The sequence below is a fragment of the Asterias rubens genome, unplaced genomic scaffold, assembly GCF_902459465.1.
Source record: "Asterias rubens unplaced genomic scaffold, eAstRub1.3, whole genome shotgun sequence".
Classification (NCBI taxonomy): Eukaryota; Metazoa; Echinodermata; class Asteroidea; order Forcipulatida; family Asteriidae; genus Asterias; species Asterias rubens.
In genome coordinates this window covers 5,819-24,712 of record NW_022985749.1, presented here as the reverse complement: position 1 = coordinate 24,712, position 18,894 = coordinate 5,819, and the positions used below count along the sequence as shown (strand labels likewise).

Here is an 18,894-nt window from a genome sequence, read left to right as displayed (position 1 = left end):
CTGATGATACTGTTATCTTTGAGATTGGAAACAGTGCAACTGTGTAATGTGTAGAGCTGGGTGAATTTTGGATTGTTGTGCGTTCATTGATTGATTTTGGTGTTCCCTTTCCGCCAGTGTGTATTGGGAAATCGGAACATCGCCACATCGCCACCAGTTCACTCGTTGAATGGTGGAAGATACACAGGGTGCCAGACTAGACTGCACATTGGGCCTTTGGTGCATACCATGCCTTATAATGGGGAGGGGGTGGGGTTGGAGGGTACACCCCCCCCCCCCACCCACCCAAACAAAAAAAAAAGTATCTAAAGGATACCACCATGACCCATATCGCAGAGGTATGGTGAACCCCCATCCATTGTGCATATACTGACAAAACACAATAGATGAAAGTACAAAGCAAATCTGACAGTGCAATCTAGAAAAGAAATGTAATCTGTGATTAGAAATTGTTTTGAAAAGGGTTGATTTATTTCATCTCTGCTGGTGTTGTTCGGTTTAATTCCTTTCGAAGACATGTTAGGGTTGGTTAACCCTAAATTGACAATAAAAAAAGAGCCTCCGGCTTTGATTTTGGTGTCCTTTGTGTATTTGGAAATCACAACATCGCCACCAGTTTACAGGAAATAACAAACAACAAAAGAACAAAGGGAAATGCCTTTGTTTGTGAGTTCCTAACCTTGTTTGTTTGACATTTGCACGCGGGTATTTCTTTTGTAAAAGCAAAAAAAATGAAGAAAAAAAATACAAGGCTCTTATTGGATGAAACGCTGAGGGTAGGTGACCTGGGAATAATTTTCTGAGAATGGGAAAGTGATGAGATAAAGTCACTGTCTATAAAGCCTGTTTGTTCACTTCAAACCCCGTTGACTTCTAATACGGACATTGCAAGAGGGTCTAGCGTTCATATCCGAACCTTCCCGCGACTGACTCTAACCGCAATCTCCAGGCGCCACAATTCGCTGTTCTTAAGGGTGTTGCGCAACCTATCTCACTATGGCCGTACTGTCATGGCAAGTAATAGCATTCGTGTTGATAAACTGTATTATTCTCGCCACTAACTTTGCTCATGGTGGAATTCTGTCAAGTACGAGTCCGGAGCTTGCCCCCGTGAGTAACACATCGATTGAATCAGTAAACATAACTAATCCAGACGAGCACGCCAACCAGATGACCACCCGGCTCTTCGTGGGGCAAACAGCTCCGGTAGACGGTGTGGAAAGTGCGGCTGAAGAGGGGGTGCCACCACCGAAACGCGCCGGACAGTACAACCTAAACAGCTCGCCAAAAGACAGCGGGGAAAAGTCGCATGGAAAACACAAAGCTGCTGGACAATCCAAAGCCGAGTCGGTGTCTACTTCCGAGTCGACCGACCCCCCTTCCAACCCGTTCCTCATCGGGGAAAAAGAGAGAATTGCCCGGCTAGAGATGTTCAAAGAGTCGTTCTTACAGAAGTTGGGTCTCAAAGCTCCTCCCAATGTCACGCAACCTAAACCCAATTTACCGTCCGTTGTGCTGAGCCGGCTGCTGAACAGAGAGCAGAATGACCAGCCGCGTCTTCAAGACACTAAGCCAAGGAAGGTCGTCGTGTTTGCTGAGGAAGGTAAGAGCATTTCAAATAACTTCAAGTGATTGCAACAACAATATTTATTCCATACTGAGTCCGATATGTCGATTGTTGCAGATTGAACAATAAATTGGATGATTGAAACTTAGTAACATAAAGGTGAAAATGGAGCCAGCATGGTAGGGAAAATGTGAAGCAGATGATAAATGGTTTTATAGTTTTCCCTTTTGAACAGACAACCAGAGGGAAAATATCACACACTATTTTAACACACAGACACAGATCAAAAGTTAATACTAATAGTTGAGACCAGACAAAGATGGATTAAACCAATACTATTGTATTTAACATAATATACTTGTACATACATTGTTGGTTTAATTTTATAGTTTACCAAGTGCCAGTTTTTTATTTTATTTTTTTATTAGATTTTCCACTGCCATAAAAATATATATATATATACAAGATGATACATAAAGAAACAATGGATCAAAATAGCCATTTAAATACCAAAGCCAGTGAGTGGCGAGGAGGAACAGCAGGTGACCAGCACCTCTAGAAAGCCGTCCTGCCACAGAAAATGTCCCCTGAAACCCACCCCTCAGTTAAAAACCACCCATCCTACTGTAACAAATAGGGGGGCGCTTGAAGGCGGAATTGAAAAATACCGACGACGACAACAAGAGCAATGGCAATGCGACACCCAAGTGCAAACATCATCCGCTGAAAAGTCAGATACAAACTTGTCCCATTAGTATGTGACTTTTTATTTCGTGTTGTATTTTTATACAAAAGTAAACAAATTTTGAATTGAACTGAATTGAATTTAACGTGAGAATTGTAAATTAAAAAATTAACTTAGTGACTTGACAAATGAATCCCCAGCTGGTATCCAATTCAACTCAATTACATTCAATTCAATGAAACATAATTTATATCCGTACTCGCAATAAGAAAAGACGGGTTTATTGGGAAAAATAATAGCAGTATACAATACAAGAAACTTGGGGGCAAAATGACCAATGATAATGAAACAATTATAATAACGAAATATAATAAGTGAGAAAGGAGGATGTGTGGAACAAAATCAATAAGCCAAGACAACACAACCGGACAGAAGAGAATGCAAAAAAATTCCTGTCATGAGCTATTTATACGCAGATAATGCCCAAGAAATAAGGACAAAATAAGGACCAACTAAAAACAAAACAAAAAAGAGGAAGACGAGCAGTTTGAGTCGAGGAGGAATGCTACATTATTAAAGTTGGCATTTTGACATCAAACCTTGTCTCTCCATTGATATTGTATATAGAAACATACTAAATGTTTATTACATGAAAAACTATACGTTACTTTAGAGGGAGCCGTTTGGCACAATATTTTATACTATATCAACAGCTCTCCATTGCTTGTTACCAAGACAGTTGCTAAAAATTATTTTGAGTAATCACTTATAGTGTCCACTGCATTTAACAAAACCCATGAAATCCAAAAACTCTAGTGAATCGATTAAACAACAAGTACGCATTTTAATGATAAAAACATGAACGGTTTTTGTCATTTCCAGTTAAACCAGAAGGAAGGAAAGTACAGTATAAGAGTACTACAGTTTTCACACTCCGAATGCAAAATAGAAAAGTAAAGTACATGATTGTAATTTGTGCTTGAGGGGAGCAAATTATTTGTGATGGGGGAAATTCCCCTATCTGAATACGGAACCCTTGGTGTTATTATTCATGTCTACTGACCCATAACATTGTTTACCCCATGCTTTTTTGCTATGTGCTTTCTGACTTTCTTATTCACTCCACTGCATGTGTTACACTTTTTTTATCTGTGAAGGTGTGTTGTCATTTATCATTCGACAAAGACTCTGCTAGGGTCAAAACGTCAGGCCATTAATTTGTTTTTAAACTAAATGTGTTAGGTCGGCAGTTGGCACTAAGTCGTTTAGACTTGTGCACGTGCAAAACCAGTCAATAGGTGCGTCCGATTAGCTTCCCCGGGTCGACCCCGGTGTGTCGCGTTTTTTTTTTCCAGGACGAACGTGTGCAGATAATAACCCACGTTCGTCTTGGAAAAAAAACCGCCACACACCGGGGTCGACCCAGGGAAGCTAAACGAACGCACCCAATCCTAACCTTAATTTAAAATCTTTTATGATCTTTGATTTTTTCCCGTTGTTTACAATTTTGTTTTTTGGATGTATTTTTGTTCTTAACGGTTAACTGTGCCAACTCAGTGTTAATGTCAACTTTTCAGTCGAGAATCAAGGACTGTAGATATGATGGTCGAGTAGTCTAAATCTCTCACGAGTGGTACTTTGATTATTTGGGCCTGTGTAAAACTTACAGGCTACCACCCATTTATAGAAGAATATTAAATGACTGTCTTTTTCTCTACAAATCTTTCCAAAATAACCCTTCTAGCTTATGTACATAATCTTAGTATAATACACACACAAAAAACATCTTTTGCCAAAGAGTTGGATTGATATGAAAGATCTTGGCTTTTTGTCAAGGATTTCCTCCACATAAAAAAAAACAGCGGGTCCTGTGATATGTTCGGAGCCCCTTCTCTTAATTCCTTTCGTGGTCAGGTTTATTATGCCATTTCCCTCTATACAACTAACCAGATATTTGAAATGTATACGACTGTTCTGGAACATGTGTTGATGTTATCAATAGTAGCTTAAGGGTGGATTTATTTGCCATTGAACTTGAGCGCACTGTGGTTTCTTTCTCATTTTCAGCACAAAATAATTCTTTAAAAAAACAAAATGCATCTGATGGTGAAGAAATGGGCCAGCTGCCAAAGATGTCAGCTTGGAGCAAAACATACATCAATATTGTCGGTTTCGAACAAACGCCGAAACCATGGTGGGCCTAATTGTATTCTATATTTTGGTGTTTGGGGGTGGGGGCGGGTTGGGGGCGGGTTGGGGGGCGGGTTGGGGGCGGGTTGGGGGGGCGGGTTGGGGGCGGGGGGGGGGGGGGGGGGGGGCGACACAGAGGGCTGTACCTTTGTTTGTGCGGCAGCAATTTTGGTCTAGTTTTCGTGCACCCCTATAGTTTCGCCACTGTTCCAAACCGTTAAGTGGAAAGCACCCTTTCTTGCCAAATGACTTCTTGGTCTATAGTGTCACCACTTTGTATACATTTTCTTTTTGGTGGTGTGTGGGTTCAAATATAATTATTTATAAAATATATTTTTTGTAATACATGACATTCAGTTTCTTGTAAATTGATCGGTGGAATATGCGTCAAGTGTCATCCGTTATTTTACCATATATTTGCTGCCGCGATGCTTAATATTGTAGTCCAATAAAGACCTTTATTTGACACTTCGGAGCGTAGTTCCAAAGATAATCGTTCCCGCATGTTTGTCCAAACGAGGGAAGGGACAAGGTCGTTTCACGGGGGACGAGGTTGGCGTCTATGAAACTGAATATTGGATGCATTTCGTTCGTAGAATATATAATCACTCGTTGAAATTTTGCGATTCCACAGCAGCTAAATCTTAGAGGTTGGAGAAAATATTCTTTGAAGTTTTGAAAATTCATTTTGAAATCATTGGTTCATAGATTGTTGCTTGCCATTTAATCTTTGAAATTGTACTTATTTTACAAGTAAATATCTTAAATCATGCAAATCTCTTGAAAATATTTGTTTAATAATTGAGTACTGAGTTAGGTAATAAGATCGAGAGTCTCGATTAGCGATAGGGATATCTCGATTGGATTATCTCGATTATATCGATGTATATAGATATCTTGATTATAGCATTAGACATATCTCCATTATCTTAAGAACAATTTCAATCAGCAATATAGATATTTCGATATAACAAAAGGGATATTTCAATTAGCAATAGATATATCTCGATTAGCATTGGAGATATCTCCATTATCATTAGAATATTTAGAATATCCCAATTAGCAATATAGATATTTTGATTGGCAATAGAGATATCTTGATTGGCAATAGAGATATCTTGATTGGCAATAGAGATATCTCGATTAGCATTAGAGATATCTCCATTATCATTAGAATATCCCAATTAGCAATATAGATAACTTGATTGGCAATAGAGATATCTTGATTGGCAATAGAGATATCTCGATTGGCAATAGAGATATTTCGATTAACAAAAGGGATATTTCAATTAGCAATAAAGATATCTCGATTAGCATTAGAGATATCTCAATTAGCAATAGAGATATCTTGATTGGCAATAGAGATATCTTGATTGGCAATAGAAATATCTCGATTGGCAAAAGAGATATCTCAATTAACAATAGAGATATCTTGATTGGCAATAGAGATGTCTCGATTACCAATAGAGATATCTATATTGGCAATAGAGATACCTCGATTATTAATAGGGTATCTTGATTAGAATTAGAAATATCTCGGTTATCAGTATTATAGATATATATATCTTGAATATAGCATGCAATAGAGATATTTCGATGAGCATTTGAGATATTTGTATTTTGTATAGAGATATCTTTGTTTAAAATGTCAACGCCATACTGACCAATATGATTTCCCACACGAATATATAACTTTGGTTCGTTGGGAGTATAGTACCGGTGAAGTGAGCAATCTTGTACGAACTAATATACTCTTTATACTTTCAGGTGAAGTGGTATGTGGGGTCGATGTTGATGACAGTTCATGCTTCAAGTTCGACGTTACAGATGCGCTGGATAACTCTGTCGTAAGTTCTGCATTAATTTGGGTCTACATCACGCATGCGCCCGAGGGCTCATCCGTCGTCATCAGCCGACCGAAGCATCACTATGGCAAGGGTCGGGTCCTCGTCACCCGAAAGCTGTACTCTCAAGAAGGATGGGTGGAGGTGGAGATCCCGCTGGAACGTCACAAATGGAACCGCCAGCAGCACTACTTCGTGGTCACTACAAAACCCACCCACGAAATTGGGAACCGCACCGTGTCCAGGGAATCCAGCCTGCGTCCCATGCTGATGATGACACTGACCCGGAAAGAGTGGTCGCACCGGACGCGCCGGAGCACCGGACTGTGCACCGCCAATCAGACCTCGTGCTGCGTCAAGGACTTTATGGCGGACTTCAGACTGATTGGCTGGTCATCCTGGATCATCCGGCCATTAGAGTTCAATGTACGGTACTGTACCGGGAGTTGCGGCGCGGCCACCCGTAACTACCTGTCGGATCACGCGGAGGTGGTATCACTTCACATAGAGAACAATGCTGGGGGAACCGACATGGCTATGTGCTGCGTTCCGAAAGACATCAGTGGAATGGAGGTGATTTACCTAGAAAACAATAGCGTGCACACAACTACCATAAACGTTATCGTCGAAACGTGCGGTTGCGCGTAGTCCTCTAATAATAGCTGGACATTAGAGCAAAGGAAATAACACATTCGAATCGTGCTTGTAATTTAACAACCTAAGCGGAGCGCATGTTTTTTTCTCTGTACATCAAAATTGCCACTGTGGTAGTGCTGTGGTAGGGTTTTTTGTGAGTCGAATAAAAAAGGAACCCCCCCCCCCTAAAAAAAAGGACAATTTTTGAGAAACTACAGAAAACAAAATTGCAGTCGGAGTAGTGCTTTGGTTACGAAAATGTGGCTTGGATCGAATCGGAAAATTAAGCCGTGTAAACTATATAAGCCAGGGATATATGGAATCGGCTATGGTTTTGGTTAATGGCTGCGAGTGGAGCGTAGAAGAATTTATTTGTCTTAATAAAATGGGGATAAGGACTGACAAAATGACGAGAGTGGGATATGAACCTGTAACCTCCGATTGAACTTGCCGGGTGGATTTCACAAAGAGTTAACGGGAAGGTACACGTTTGGTAATTGTCAAAGACCAGTCTTTGAGCTTGGTGTATCCCAACATAAGCATAAAATAACAAGCCTGTGAAAATTTGAGCTAAATTGGTAATCGAAGTTGCGATAAAATGATGAGAGAAAAAGCACTTATTGGACGAATGTGTGTGCTTTTAGATAGGAACTATTAATTGACTCTTAATGGGTCTGGGACACACCCTAAGCTAACATACCCTATATTAATTGACTCTTAATGGGTCTGGGACACACCCTAAGCTAACACACCCTCTATTAATTGACTCTTAATGGGTCTGAGACACACCCTAAGCTAGCAGACCTACTATTAATTGACTCTTAATGGGTCTGGGACACACCCTAAGCTAACAGACCCACTATTAATTGACTCTTAATGGGTCTGGGACACACCCTAAGCTAACATACCCTCTATTAATTGACTCTTAATGGGTCTGGGACACACCCTAAGCTAACACACCCTCTATTAATTGACTCTTAATGGGTCTGAGACACACCCTAAGCTAACAGACCTACTATTAATTGACTCTTAATGGGTCTGGGACACACCCTAAGCTAACAGACCCACTATTAATTGACTCTTAATGGGTCTGGGACACACTCTAAGCTAACAGACCCACTATTAATTGACTCTTAATGGGTCTGGGACACACCCTAAGCTAACATACCCTCTATTAATTGACTCTTAATGGGTCTGGGACACACCCTAAGCTAACAGACCCACTATGAATTGACTCTTAATGGGTCTGGGACACAAAACAACCAAATTCTTTAACTCACCTTGCTATTTGGTCCTGGAAATAAATAGGAAAATTAGGACTGAGTTACAGTCTTGTCTCATAAGCAAATATTCATGACTTGTTCACATGTTATTCAGGAATTGGCTTTAAACTAAAATCTGCACATAATGTATGGACCGGAGGAAAGGTTAAACGGGGTCATGCTAATTGAGTATAAACTCTCAAAATGTGTCGTAGGCTAGAAACTTTTGTAAAAAGGGTTCAGTATATGATTTGTTTGTGTTTTATATCTTCCTGTTTGAACCGGATGAGATGATCACGGTGGGGTCATGTTATTAGACAGAATGTCAAAAGTGTAGTAAGCTGCAAGACGACATGACTGAGCTATGATTTTGTTTATAAATAACGTTTGAATTATCGTTACCTACACCTGATTTCGTCATAGTGTAAACGTTTGTGTTTGCTACTCATCTTTTTAGCTTTCGAGAAAAAATCTGCGAGGGTCAGTATTACTTTTGTTTTGCTTTTTAAAGACAGTGGACACTATTGGTAATTGTCCAAGATAAGTCTTCTCACTTGGTGTATCTCAACATATGCATGAAAAACCAAACCTGTGAAAATTTGAGCTCAATCGGTCGTAGAAAACATCCTTGTATACGCGAAATTGTGTCTTTCAGATGCTTGATTTCGAGACCTCAAGTTCTAAATCTGAGGTCTCGAGATCCGAAGAAAATTACTTCTTTCTCGAAAACTACATTACTTCAGAAGGGAACCGTTTCTCACAATGTTGTATACTATTGTATAAAACATCGTGAGAAACGGCTCCCTCTGATGTAGCATAGATTTTGAGAAAGAGGTAATTTCTCACTAAAATAATTAAAGGCTTCTAGCCAGAAGTCTTTTATTTCTAACTGAAAGCACACAAATTCGTCCAACAAGGGTGTTTTTTCTCTAATCATTTTCTCGCAACTTCGATGACCAATTCAGCTCAAATTTCCACAGGCTTGTTATTTTATGCTTATGTTGGGATACACCAAGTGAGAATACTGGTCTTTGACAATTACCAAACGTGTACCTTCCCTTTAAAACAGGTTTAAATAGTGGGTACAACATTGTGTTTTAACTCCAAACAGAATTTGTACAGACAGCAAGACAACATAAGATGCATGCACTGTAAGTTTGCATAAAGATGGCCGTTTTTTTAATCACTCACTTCATATTATACATTTCATAAGATCTCTAAATATTTCATATTTTGTTTAGTTATAGCTATACGTTAATATAAACTGTTAAAAAAGATTCTACATTCTGAAAGAGATATACTTTATTGTTATGTGGTTTAATTTTTAATAAAGGACTCTAACCCATACAGATTGGCTCCAAATTGAGGCTGACCCGCATTCTTGTCATTGCAAATACAATATTGTTCCCCAACAAAAAGTTCATTTGTTTTGGCGCGCAAAAATTAGGGCTACGTGGTGTTTCATCAACATAAAAGAAGCCGATGTCTTCGGATCGGGCGCTTTGGGCTATGAAAAGCGGCGTTTTAAAGTCAATTTATTATGGTTGGAAATACATTTTTAAAGTAGAGTATAAAAAATACATTCAAACATCACTCGAAATTGTGTCTTTTGTGTCTTTTATTCCGTAGAACCATATGTTTTACCCATGTTTTTTAAAAGCCATTTTTGTTATCACTCATTCGGGAAATGACTAATTCAAAACAGCAAAATGTAAAAAAAATAAAAAAACAAATAATAGAAACAATGAGCCCCTTCTAACCGTCGATCGATTTGAATTTAAGATCACACTCTTCACGGAAGATGTGCATAGATGCACAAATCTGATGAGTGTTACAAGTGAATTCAGCAAGCGCCCGAATGGGGTTCTTAGCTTAAAATGTCATACAGGGGACCATCCACGCTCCGCTAAACAGTTAGTCTATTTTTGATATCTCTCGTGGGCTATCTTTTGTTTTTGCCCCCTCAGTCCCTGTACTTAACTTGTACACAAACAGCTTTGTGATTTTTGTATACACCATTTATAAATACCTCAGCCAGTTTCGCTATTCCTATTGGCGGAGAGCACGTCACGTGTGTGTATATAAACCTTTGTTCATGACCAGTACAAAGAGTTGAACCATGGGCGTGGCACGCGATCTTGCGCCTGTGCTTGAAAGACAGTTTCTTCATTCCTATTGGTCGAGAGCAACGGCCGGGACAGTTGTGCCACATCACGCGATACGCGCGACGCGCACGTCATTCCCTTAAAAGGAGTTGTTTATCCGAGGGCGGCGGAGGGCCTTATCATTTCATAGCTTTAGGGGTGTTGTGTTGAAAGAAATCATTGAACAATTATAATGTTTGCATTATTTACTTTTTACCAAAAGTGTTTATTTTTTTGACCGAAAAGGTATTTATTAATGGGAATCAAAGTGTGTTGAATCTGGTTTCAACTAGTGGTTTAAACCCGCCGATGCCTGGTTCTTAATAACTTACCTCGACTTCGTCTCGGTAAAATTATCAAGAACCAGGCCTCGTTGGGATTAAACCACTAGTTGAAAACCTCTTCACTACCATACACATTGTGATTCCCTTATCTGTGGACATCCTTTGTTATAATATCACTTTAAAATTAATCCTTTTCTTCAACACAATATAATTATTATCAAAACTCGGTGTGAAAGTGTGTAACTCCACATGTATTTCAAAACCATGGTTTGTTTATATGGAAAGGTTTGCGGTAACACCATGATAGTGACTATCTAATGAGTTGGGGTGGTTCTGAAAAGAACCGTTGGTTTCATCTCGACGTTTTCGATCAGTATGCTCTGATTGGTTTGTTTGGTATAGAGACTTTTGTTCTCAGGTCCATGCCATTTCGTAAACTGCATACCCCAAAAACCCTTTAGGAACACCCAATATTGAGAATGTCCCCTTTTGACACTATTTTACTTTCATTGTTTTGTTATGTCTCGGTCTCCACAAGATAGTGGGGGGGGGGTCGTATATTTTTTTTTAACCAGAATGAAAGAGCGCGCAAGGCAGCAATTCTCTGTTCTGCACTATGAAATTGTCATTGTTGTAATGCTTTTCAATGGGAAAGTTGGTTCTTCAAATCGGTTAAAAAAAAGGGATTTCTTTAGAAATAAAACAGAAGAAATGATTGCAACAAGGCATGTGCAGGGGCAAATTTCATGGCTCTCCTTCATGGCCCGGGTCCTTCGAGTTTGAGTTCTTAAGAAACACGTTTTCCACACGCACACAGATTCACGTTAAATTCCTCATGAGACAATGTCTGTGAGTGAAATAATAACGGTCCACAATGACAAGAAAGTGTTACCCAGGTTTGTAAATTATTGTGTGCCACCCCCCCCCCCTTTCCACCTTTATCTCCCTCTCTCTCTCTCTCTCTTTCTCTCTCTTCCTTTTTCTCCTTTTTCCCCTGACCGAAAGGGGGTGTGCGATCCCAACACACCCCCGGATCTGCGCCTGAAAACAAAAAATGCTATTTTGAAATCCGAGGCCCCAATGACTCGACAATCGCATTATTGTTTCCACAGGTCTATAACTTTAAGGGGCACTTTCAAAGCTATGGATTCGGAACCCCAATGCCGAATGAGTACACATTCAGAAAATGCTGACGGAGCCCACAGGCAGAAGCCGAGTTTCTAAAACACTTTGTGCATTTTATACAATGTGTGAGTTGATCTCTGCTATTACATATTTTTTTTTACTTCACAAGTACCTCGAGCTCAGTTGTAGTCTGATCAAAGGTTGCCCTAATAACAACATTCGGGATTCAGGGGATGTCAAATATTTTGTTCATAAATTGTGGACGATACGGTTTGTTTTTAATCCTTGAAATGACATATTTATGAACTATTATGTGGAAAGAGCCGTCAACTCAAAATGGCCTTCACACACTAACTTTTCTGAAATACACAAAAAGGGGTGAACAACATTTCCCTCCGTTTGCCTTTCTACTGTCTTGAAAGATCTTCAAAATTGTTTACGCAAGTTGCAGAAGTATTTCAGGAAAACAGCACTTAACACTTCTCACTGTCATAATTCTTTCAAGACTCGTCTAAAGTTTCCAACTTTTAAGGAGTTTGTAAATTACAGCTGGTGCTGCTTTTCAAAGTCTACTTTTTAATGAAAAACTCGACCATTTCGACACAGTTTTGGATCAATCAAACTTGACCCAGAAGTTCTTTAAAGGTTGACATAGTACTAATGAAATATAATAAAACTAATTCCTTCCTCACGGAACATTTCACTAATCTCTCAAAACGTACAAAAAACATCTCACACCGTATCAGATTTTTGTCCTTTGTGGCAGAAGATTTTTAGATGATTAAGTTTATAATTTTAAACCATCAAAGAATAATAGTTACTATAATCTTTATCATTCCATTATTGAGATTATTAATTGCATACAAGTACTTTCATAAATTATGGTTGCCCAGTTCTGTAATGGTTTTTAGAAAGAGTTAGAGTGAGTCATTTCTTGCGCCACGTCAGGGCCAAATACTGTTTGCCAAATTTCTTTGCTAAACGAAAACTGAGTGGGACACCTGTTACAACAATGTACACCTGAAGTAGTTTTCGATGCTAACCCGTTTCTAATAAGCAATATTTTTTCTGTGCTTAGCAAGATTTTTGTGCTGAAAGGCTAGATAAAATTGGACACTGGTCCCAATTTTATCAAGCCTCTATCTAAGCACAAACACCTGCTAAGCCAAGGAAAATCTTGCTTAGCAATAACAGGTCACCAACCAACATTCCTTAAAGTTTACATTATTGTGATAGGTACCCCCTCTTTTTTGCTTTGCTTAGCAAAGCAATTTGTTATGCAATATGTACTGCTAACCAGCCTGATGCAATTGGGCCCTGTAAAAAGGTGATGCCCTTCTTCGGATAGCGCAAACCTTATTTATTTTGCACAGACGAATGTTTTGTATATTGCACTTTCTCTAAGCCCTTTTTTAGATCTCCTAGTTTTCAATCAAGCAATATTTAAATGCAAAGATGCTTACATGCATTTGAAAGTGCATGTAGCCCACATGTGCCCCTCTTCAAAGAGGTGTACACACTCTTCAAAGAGGTGTACACATGGTTAAACCAGCAAGTTCACTAAAAATAGACACATTTTATTAGTTTGGAACATTGTCATGACCGTTCCCATTATTTGATGCTATTTTTGTCATTCAATGGCAGTGGGTTGCGTAAAAGGTTGCACAAAGGTTTACCGTACTGGTTCCGTGTCAATGCTTCCACCATATGAAATCACATTAGGCAGATGTGGATACGTTCACTGGATGTTTTGTTATTTTGCACCGAACGTTCCCTCCCTATGCAAACGAAGGAATTGAATACTTGGATTCGTATTGGGTTTGTTTACGTCTGGAAATGGTATTCGATGGCACCATGTGTCAAAGCAAACTATTTAAAGATTAATCAAGTATTATGTTTAAATGAATAACGTTAAGTTGAGTTGTCACCCAGTAGAAACAACTGTTTTTCTTTGGCTTAAAGTTTGGTTTACAAGACCGAAATTGCCACATTATAAAACTTTGAATTGGAAAAAATTGCAATCTCGTTCCTTGTTCAACTTATGCAGTTTTTTCCAAACTGGGGCTGAAGCCCAATTGGCGGTTACGGCTACACCTCGATCGCCGAGTCATCATGTGTTGAAGAAAAGGATGTCCTTAGCAACACCCTTAGCAACAGCCGTAGCTGTTGGAGCAGGCAGTGTGCGTGGTGTTTCAACATCAAACAGAACATAAGACGACGTTTTTGAGGGGAAAGGGATGTTTAGCTCTAGGCTTAAAAAGACATCTATAATTGTGTGGCCATCTTGGTTTTCTATAATCTGAACCAATGTAACCAAACCGAGGTTGGAAGTAAAAAATAGTTTGGCACCCTTTTCAGTGCATTGAATAATGGCCTTATAGTTGTTGAAAATGGCGACAGCCTTATACAGGTCTATTCATCTCCTGCTAAACCACATGACCCTTTGCCTAATGTTGAATCACACATTTTATTGGGCGCTGTAAGCGCATGTTCTGTGGAAAATGGCGCCATTGTATTGGTGTACAGGTTTTTTTTCACAAAAACTTTAGCAGTTTAGCAATAAACTTTGCTCAAAAGAAGAAGAAAAAATCGTTGCTTATCCAAAACAATTTTGTGATGACCAGTCGCAACATTGTGAACCCTAAAACATGTTGGTTGATAAACTTTTTTGCTAAACAACCACTTATTTCATGCTTGTCATCTTATTGAAATTGGACTAACATCGCCTACAACAATGATAATAAAATTTTAAAAAAACGAGTCAACACCAAAATATTTAAAGTAACTGAAAAGTAACTAAATGTTCACTGCTTGAGAAAACTGATGAGACAATTTTTAAGTAGCACCATAATATACATGTACAAACTTTGGTAAAATGAACCTGTCTGTATGTCATCCGACTTGAACAAGTCTTAACCTCAATGAGAAAGTACCGAAACCATGTCACAGAGGGCGGCAGACGGGAAAACCGTTTAGGTAGAGTGAGAGTTGATTCATGTCTTCATGTGAATGACATTTCTTACTGGAATAGCACAACCTATCGAAGCCACTGGATGGGACATTGTGTGTAAAGTAATTAGCCAATCTTATCGATGTGAAACCATTAAGTCGTATACAGACGTGATTAGTAAATTGTTCACTACAGTTTTAAAGGTAGGGCCATCCTTGGTATTGGCCTCGTGACCTGTGAGTTTTCATACCTTTAAGCCCACTTGTTATAAAGATGGTAATGATAGTAAAGCAACCTGCGAATAATTTCATATGAAGTGCCTTCATTAGTTAGAAATAGTATGTCGACAGATTTGAATCTGAAAATCCCGCTAAAGGTTGCTTTTGGAGGTTCAAATTTCTGTGTGGTGTCCGTTTGTGAATTCTCCCACCAGCGATGCGGTTGGTACCCGTCGTATCCTCGCTAAACGAAGATGCATTCGGTGTTCTTGTTAAAATAATAAACCTTGTGTCGGTTTTTGCTGTTTGGTTCTGTTTTCTCAACAAGAAGATACTGTGTTCTTTAATTTTTACCTGTGAAATTAATACATGAAATGCATGAATATTCAGCTGAAACTTTCACATGTGACTTGTATTGCATCTGTATTAATAATCTGGCCTCTGTAAATCTGCCAATTAAACCAATCAATGACCCCCACCTTGAACCCATCATTATACATCAATGCTCTCTGTATCGTGCTTCACCGATGTATCATGTGAATACTGCATTAAACTCGATGGCTTTTAAATCTAGTGGGGGTAATCCACATGATTCAAGGAATAGATGGATTGCGCATGACGTCATTGACAACCACCACCTTTGATAAAACGTGCACAGAGATTTTGGGCAGCGCGTATATGATAATTTATGCGTGCACTTTCCTTTGTTTCTCATCAATTTTGGCGGTCGTCGACGCTATATGCAAACTATCTATTATCAAAGAAAGAACCATGACGGTGGGTTGCAAACGACGTGATACGCCATTGTAGGTACTGGTAATGCCCTCTTGTAGTATTTTAATCAGATGCCAAAGTCGCAAGGCCTTGTTGAAACCGCGGTTTTCGGTTTGGGCTCCGTCAGTATTTCGTTTTGAAAACGTGCACTTTTGGCACGCATGTTTCAAATAGACGTACAGATTCTGTGTTGGGTCCCTGTTTTCGACTGATTCGCGTTGTATCCCAGTCTGTCCCTGGGTAATATAGAGAAGAACATGGCTACTGGAATGATGAAAGTAGAAAGTCAAAAATACGGAACTTTCAACACCTACTCTGTCACGAAAATGAGCTGTTTCTTTCTGATGACGTTTTACAGTTCATGACTTTTTCTGGCGTGTTTTCTGATGGGGTAGGACAAACTAAAGGTGGATAGTACATGGCGGAGTCGTAAGATGGCAGAGAAGATGTTCTTGGAAGAGTGGCGCCCTCACCACGGTAAATGTTCGGCACCGCCAGAGGAAAGTGACGAGTGACCTTGACTCGCGGTCCCATCGTCCGTTTCCGGTGAGGCTAAACACGCCCTCCCGAGGTGACCTTGTGCCAGTTCATCCGACATAAACGAAAGGAGGTCATCCATTTCGTAGGACCCTGAGGCAAAGCTGTCTCTCCGGCAATCGGACATTTCCCCTTCGTCAGCGTAGGGTACAATATCAACGTCCAGGTAAGCGGGATTCGAACCCACTCCATTTGCGTAAGGATTCGAGTTCACTCCATCCGAGTATGGATTCGGACCCACACCATTCGCGTATGAATTCGAATCCACCCCAACCGTGTTTAGGTTCGAATCCACTCTATTCGCATAGGGATTTGAGTCCACTCCATCCGTGTAGGGACTCGAACCACCCAATCCATTCGCGTAAAGACCAGCGTCGATGTCCGCACTGTGCAGGTTGCTCATCTCAATCGGACCATGTTAACGTGCGACTCCCACGCTGGGGAGTTCCCCGAGTGTTCGTAGTGGTCGCTCGTCGGAGGTGCGGCTGCCGAAGTCTCCCCACATGGCGGATTGGAACCACGATCCCCCGAGACAGCAACCGGTCCATTTCCGTCTCGTCGTTGTGATCGAGGAAATCTTCCGGAGTGAAGTACCGCCAGGAGTACTTGGGTTTGGCGTCGCTGTTGCGAGATTGCCGTCGAGAATGGTCTTCGTTGCAGTCGTCCATCGTCTGAAGATATTCCTGCTGCTCAGAGGCTCGTAGGTGAGGTATTCCGCTATTGCTTCGGTTGCTGTCGAGCGAGCTGCAACACGACAATAAAGGGAGATCAAAATCAAAATAATTAAAAGGATTAGTTGACGCACAACATGATCTACGGAGCACCACGAGTGCCATATTAATATATAGGTAATGACATCTTTCAAAATCGACATATTTACGGGTTTGGGTACTTTTTTACGACACACAACATTAAAATAAACATTACATTAAACTCTTACGGTTTAAAGTAAATGGGGGGTAAACTCACACGGTTTAAAGTTAATGGGGGTAAGAAACTTTCTTATAATATCAATTGCTGAGGTGCTGTAGTTTTCGAGAATCCAGTAAAAAAAACCGGGGAAAACGAAAGCATTTTTCGTGTCAGTACGACAAACATTATTTTTAGCATTTTCAACGGATTTGTGCGACTCCCATGAAAAGATACCTCTGTGACGTTCACCCTTTTTTCAAAAACTTGACGATAATGAAGTTGAAACTTGATCTACAAAACCTTTGAGTGAAACTTGATCAAAATCCTTGAAAACGAAATAGTCGATTAATCAAGACATAATAATATCAACGAGATTCATTCCTCAAACTAAGACGTCGACTTGCTCTGATAATTTATCTTGCCAACCTACGGTTGCTAATAAGTTGACTTGTTCTGGTAATTAATATTTGTATAGTATTAATAAATATTTTGGATCGTATAGTTATAAGGAAGTCGTCTTTGGCAAGTTTTTCAAAGTGGTATAATACTGACCGTCCAGCCATGCCAGCTTGAACTGCATTCCTGATGTCTCGCCTAGCTTCGATCTCCTCAGGAGCAGCCTTGCGGATGAGAGGAAAGTAATTTAGTTTTGAAAATAACTGTCTCAAAAAAAAAGACATGTCACACATTTGCAGGCAGCTTGGAGTAAAACTGAATTGCACAAAAAAAACCGATTCGGAAACACAGAAGATAATGTTACTAAACAATTTTACTGTCTCCAAAAAATGTGGAAAATTACATACTGAGGGATTTTTGTTTCTCTTTTGCCCTCTGTGATGTGGCCTTCACGACCCACAAAAAAAAGTATTTATGTAAAACAGGATATATTGCTTTATTGGTTTTAAAAGTGACAGTATTTTGATGATCCCGATGCAACTAAATATCGATCTTTCAAAAATTACTACAAATGACCTTGATTCATTTGGTAAATTATTGGGTTTTTTATCTTTACCGTAATGTTAATTTGTCTTTCATATAATAATCAATGTAACCAAAACTAGGCTTAAAGGGGAAATGGTCTGACACCCCCACCCTTCTTTGGTATTAGTGTCTCCTGCGGCTAGTTGACATAGGGAACATGACGAAGATGACAGCAGTCACGGGAATGAAGATGTGCAAACAAATTATGTACTACCTACCGGTCTTTGCTCTTTCTGTAACATTTTGGCAAACTCCCCTGCTTGACGAGCGTGAGTAGCTCCCTCATATTGGCTGAGGATCTCACTTTATAGTCAGAGTTGATCTCATGGTGCAATCTCTGGGGAGAACAATTCAGAAAGAATACAATAATCAAAATGTGTCTATATGTTTGTCTGCCTGGCCAGCTGCTTATCTCTGACCTCAGAAGGCATCCAACTTCAGGTCTTCAACCGTCTGAAGCCTTTCACTCTTTCATCTTGCGCTTGGGCCTTTTTTCTTGTGTCCTTTGGGTCCAGTCTGTTAGTTAACATTGTCTTTCTTGCTACTATGGGCTGTTGAATAATGTAGGTTGTATCCATACGTCATGGCTAGTGACCCTTGACCCGTTGAGTTTATGATAATACATGTCCCAACATGGCGATGTGCAGTTAAGTTCTGCGTGTGTACTTGTCCAGTCATTATCATCAAACTGAGTAAGTCCAATCAGTTATTACTACTTGCCGTCGATTTAAAAAAAACTCTCCTAACTTAAGACAAATCTAAATGAATTAGGACGAGTCCCAACC

At 39.7% G+C, this 18,894-nt stretch overlaps 2 protein-coding genes across 2 annotated transcripts; one reads left to right on the top strand and one right to left on the bottom strand.

Moving 5' to 3' along the window:
• The first annotated feature begins 996 nt into the window (after window positions 1–996).
• Window positions 997–7,446, top strand: LOC117306625 (inhibin beta B chain-like). Its single transcript, XM_033791112.1, has 2 exons — window positions 997–1,603; window positions 6,210–7,446. Exons 1-2 carry the CDS (start codon window positions 997–999, stop codon window positions 6,932–6,934), a joined length of 1,332 nt encoding a protein of 443 aa, XP_033647003.1. The 3' UTR covers window positions 6,935–7,446.
• A 9,174-nt stretch (window positions 7,447–16,620) lies between these two features.
• LOC117306624 lies at window positions 16,621–18,360 on the bottom strand. Its single transcript, XM_033791111.1, has 3 exons — window positions 18,328–18,360; window positions 17,681–17,748; window positions 16,621–16,960 (listed from the first exon to the last, which is right to left on the bottom strand). Exons 1-3 carry the CDS (start codon window positions 18,349–18,351, stop codon window positions 16,621–16,623), a joined length of 432 nt encoding a protein of 143 aa, XP_033647002.1. The 5' UTR covers window positions 18,352–18,360.
• Between the last annotated feature and the right edge of the window lie 534 nt (window positions 18,361–18,894).

Coding starts and splice junctions, on each gene's coding strand:
- LOC117306624 (XM_033791111.1), bottom strand. CDS start 18,351: ATGTTACAGAAAGAGCAAAGACCG. Junction 17,749..18,327: donor TACAGAAAGAGCAAAGACCG/GTAGGTAGTACA, acceptor CTCATCCGCAAG/GCTGCTCCTGAGGAGATCGA. Junction 16,961..17,680: donor CAAGCTGGCATGGCTGGACG/GTCAGTATTATA, acceptor GTCGTGTTGCAG/CTCGCTCGACAGCAACCGAA.
- LOC117306625 (XM_033791112.1), top strand. CDS start 997: ATGGCCGTACTGTCATGGCAAGTAATAGCATTCGTGTTGATAAACTGT. Junction 1,604..6,209: donor CGTCGTGTTTGCTGAGGAAG/GTAAGAGCATTT, acceptor TTATACTTTCAG/GTGAAGTGGTATGTGGGGTC.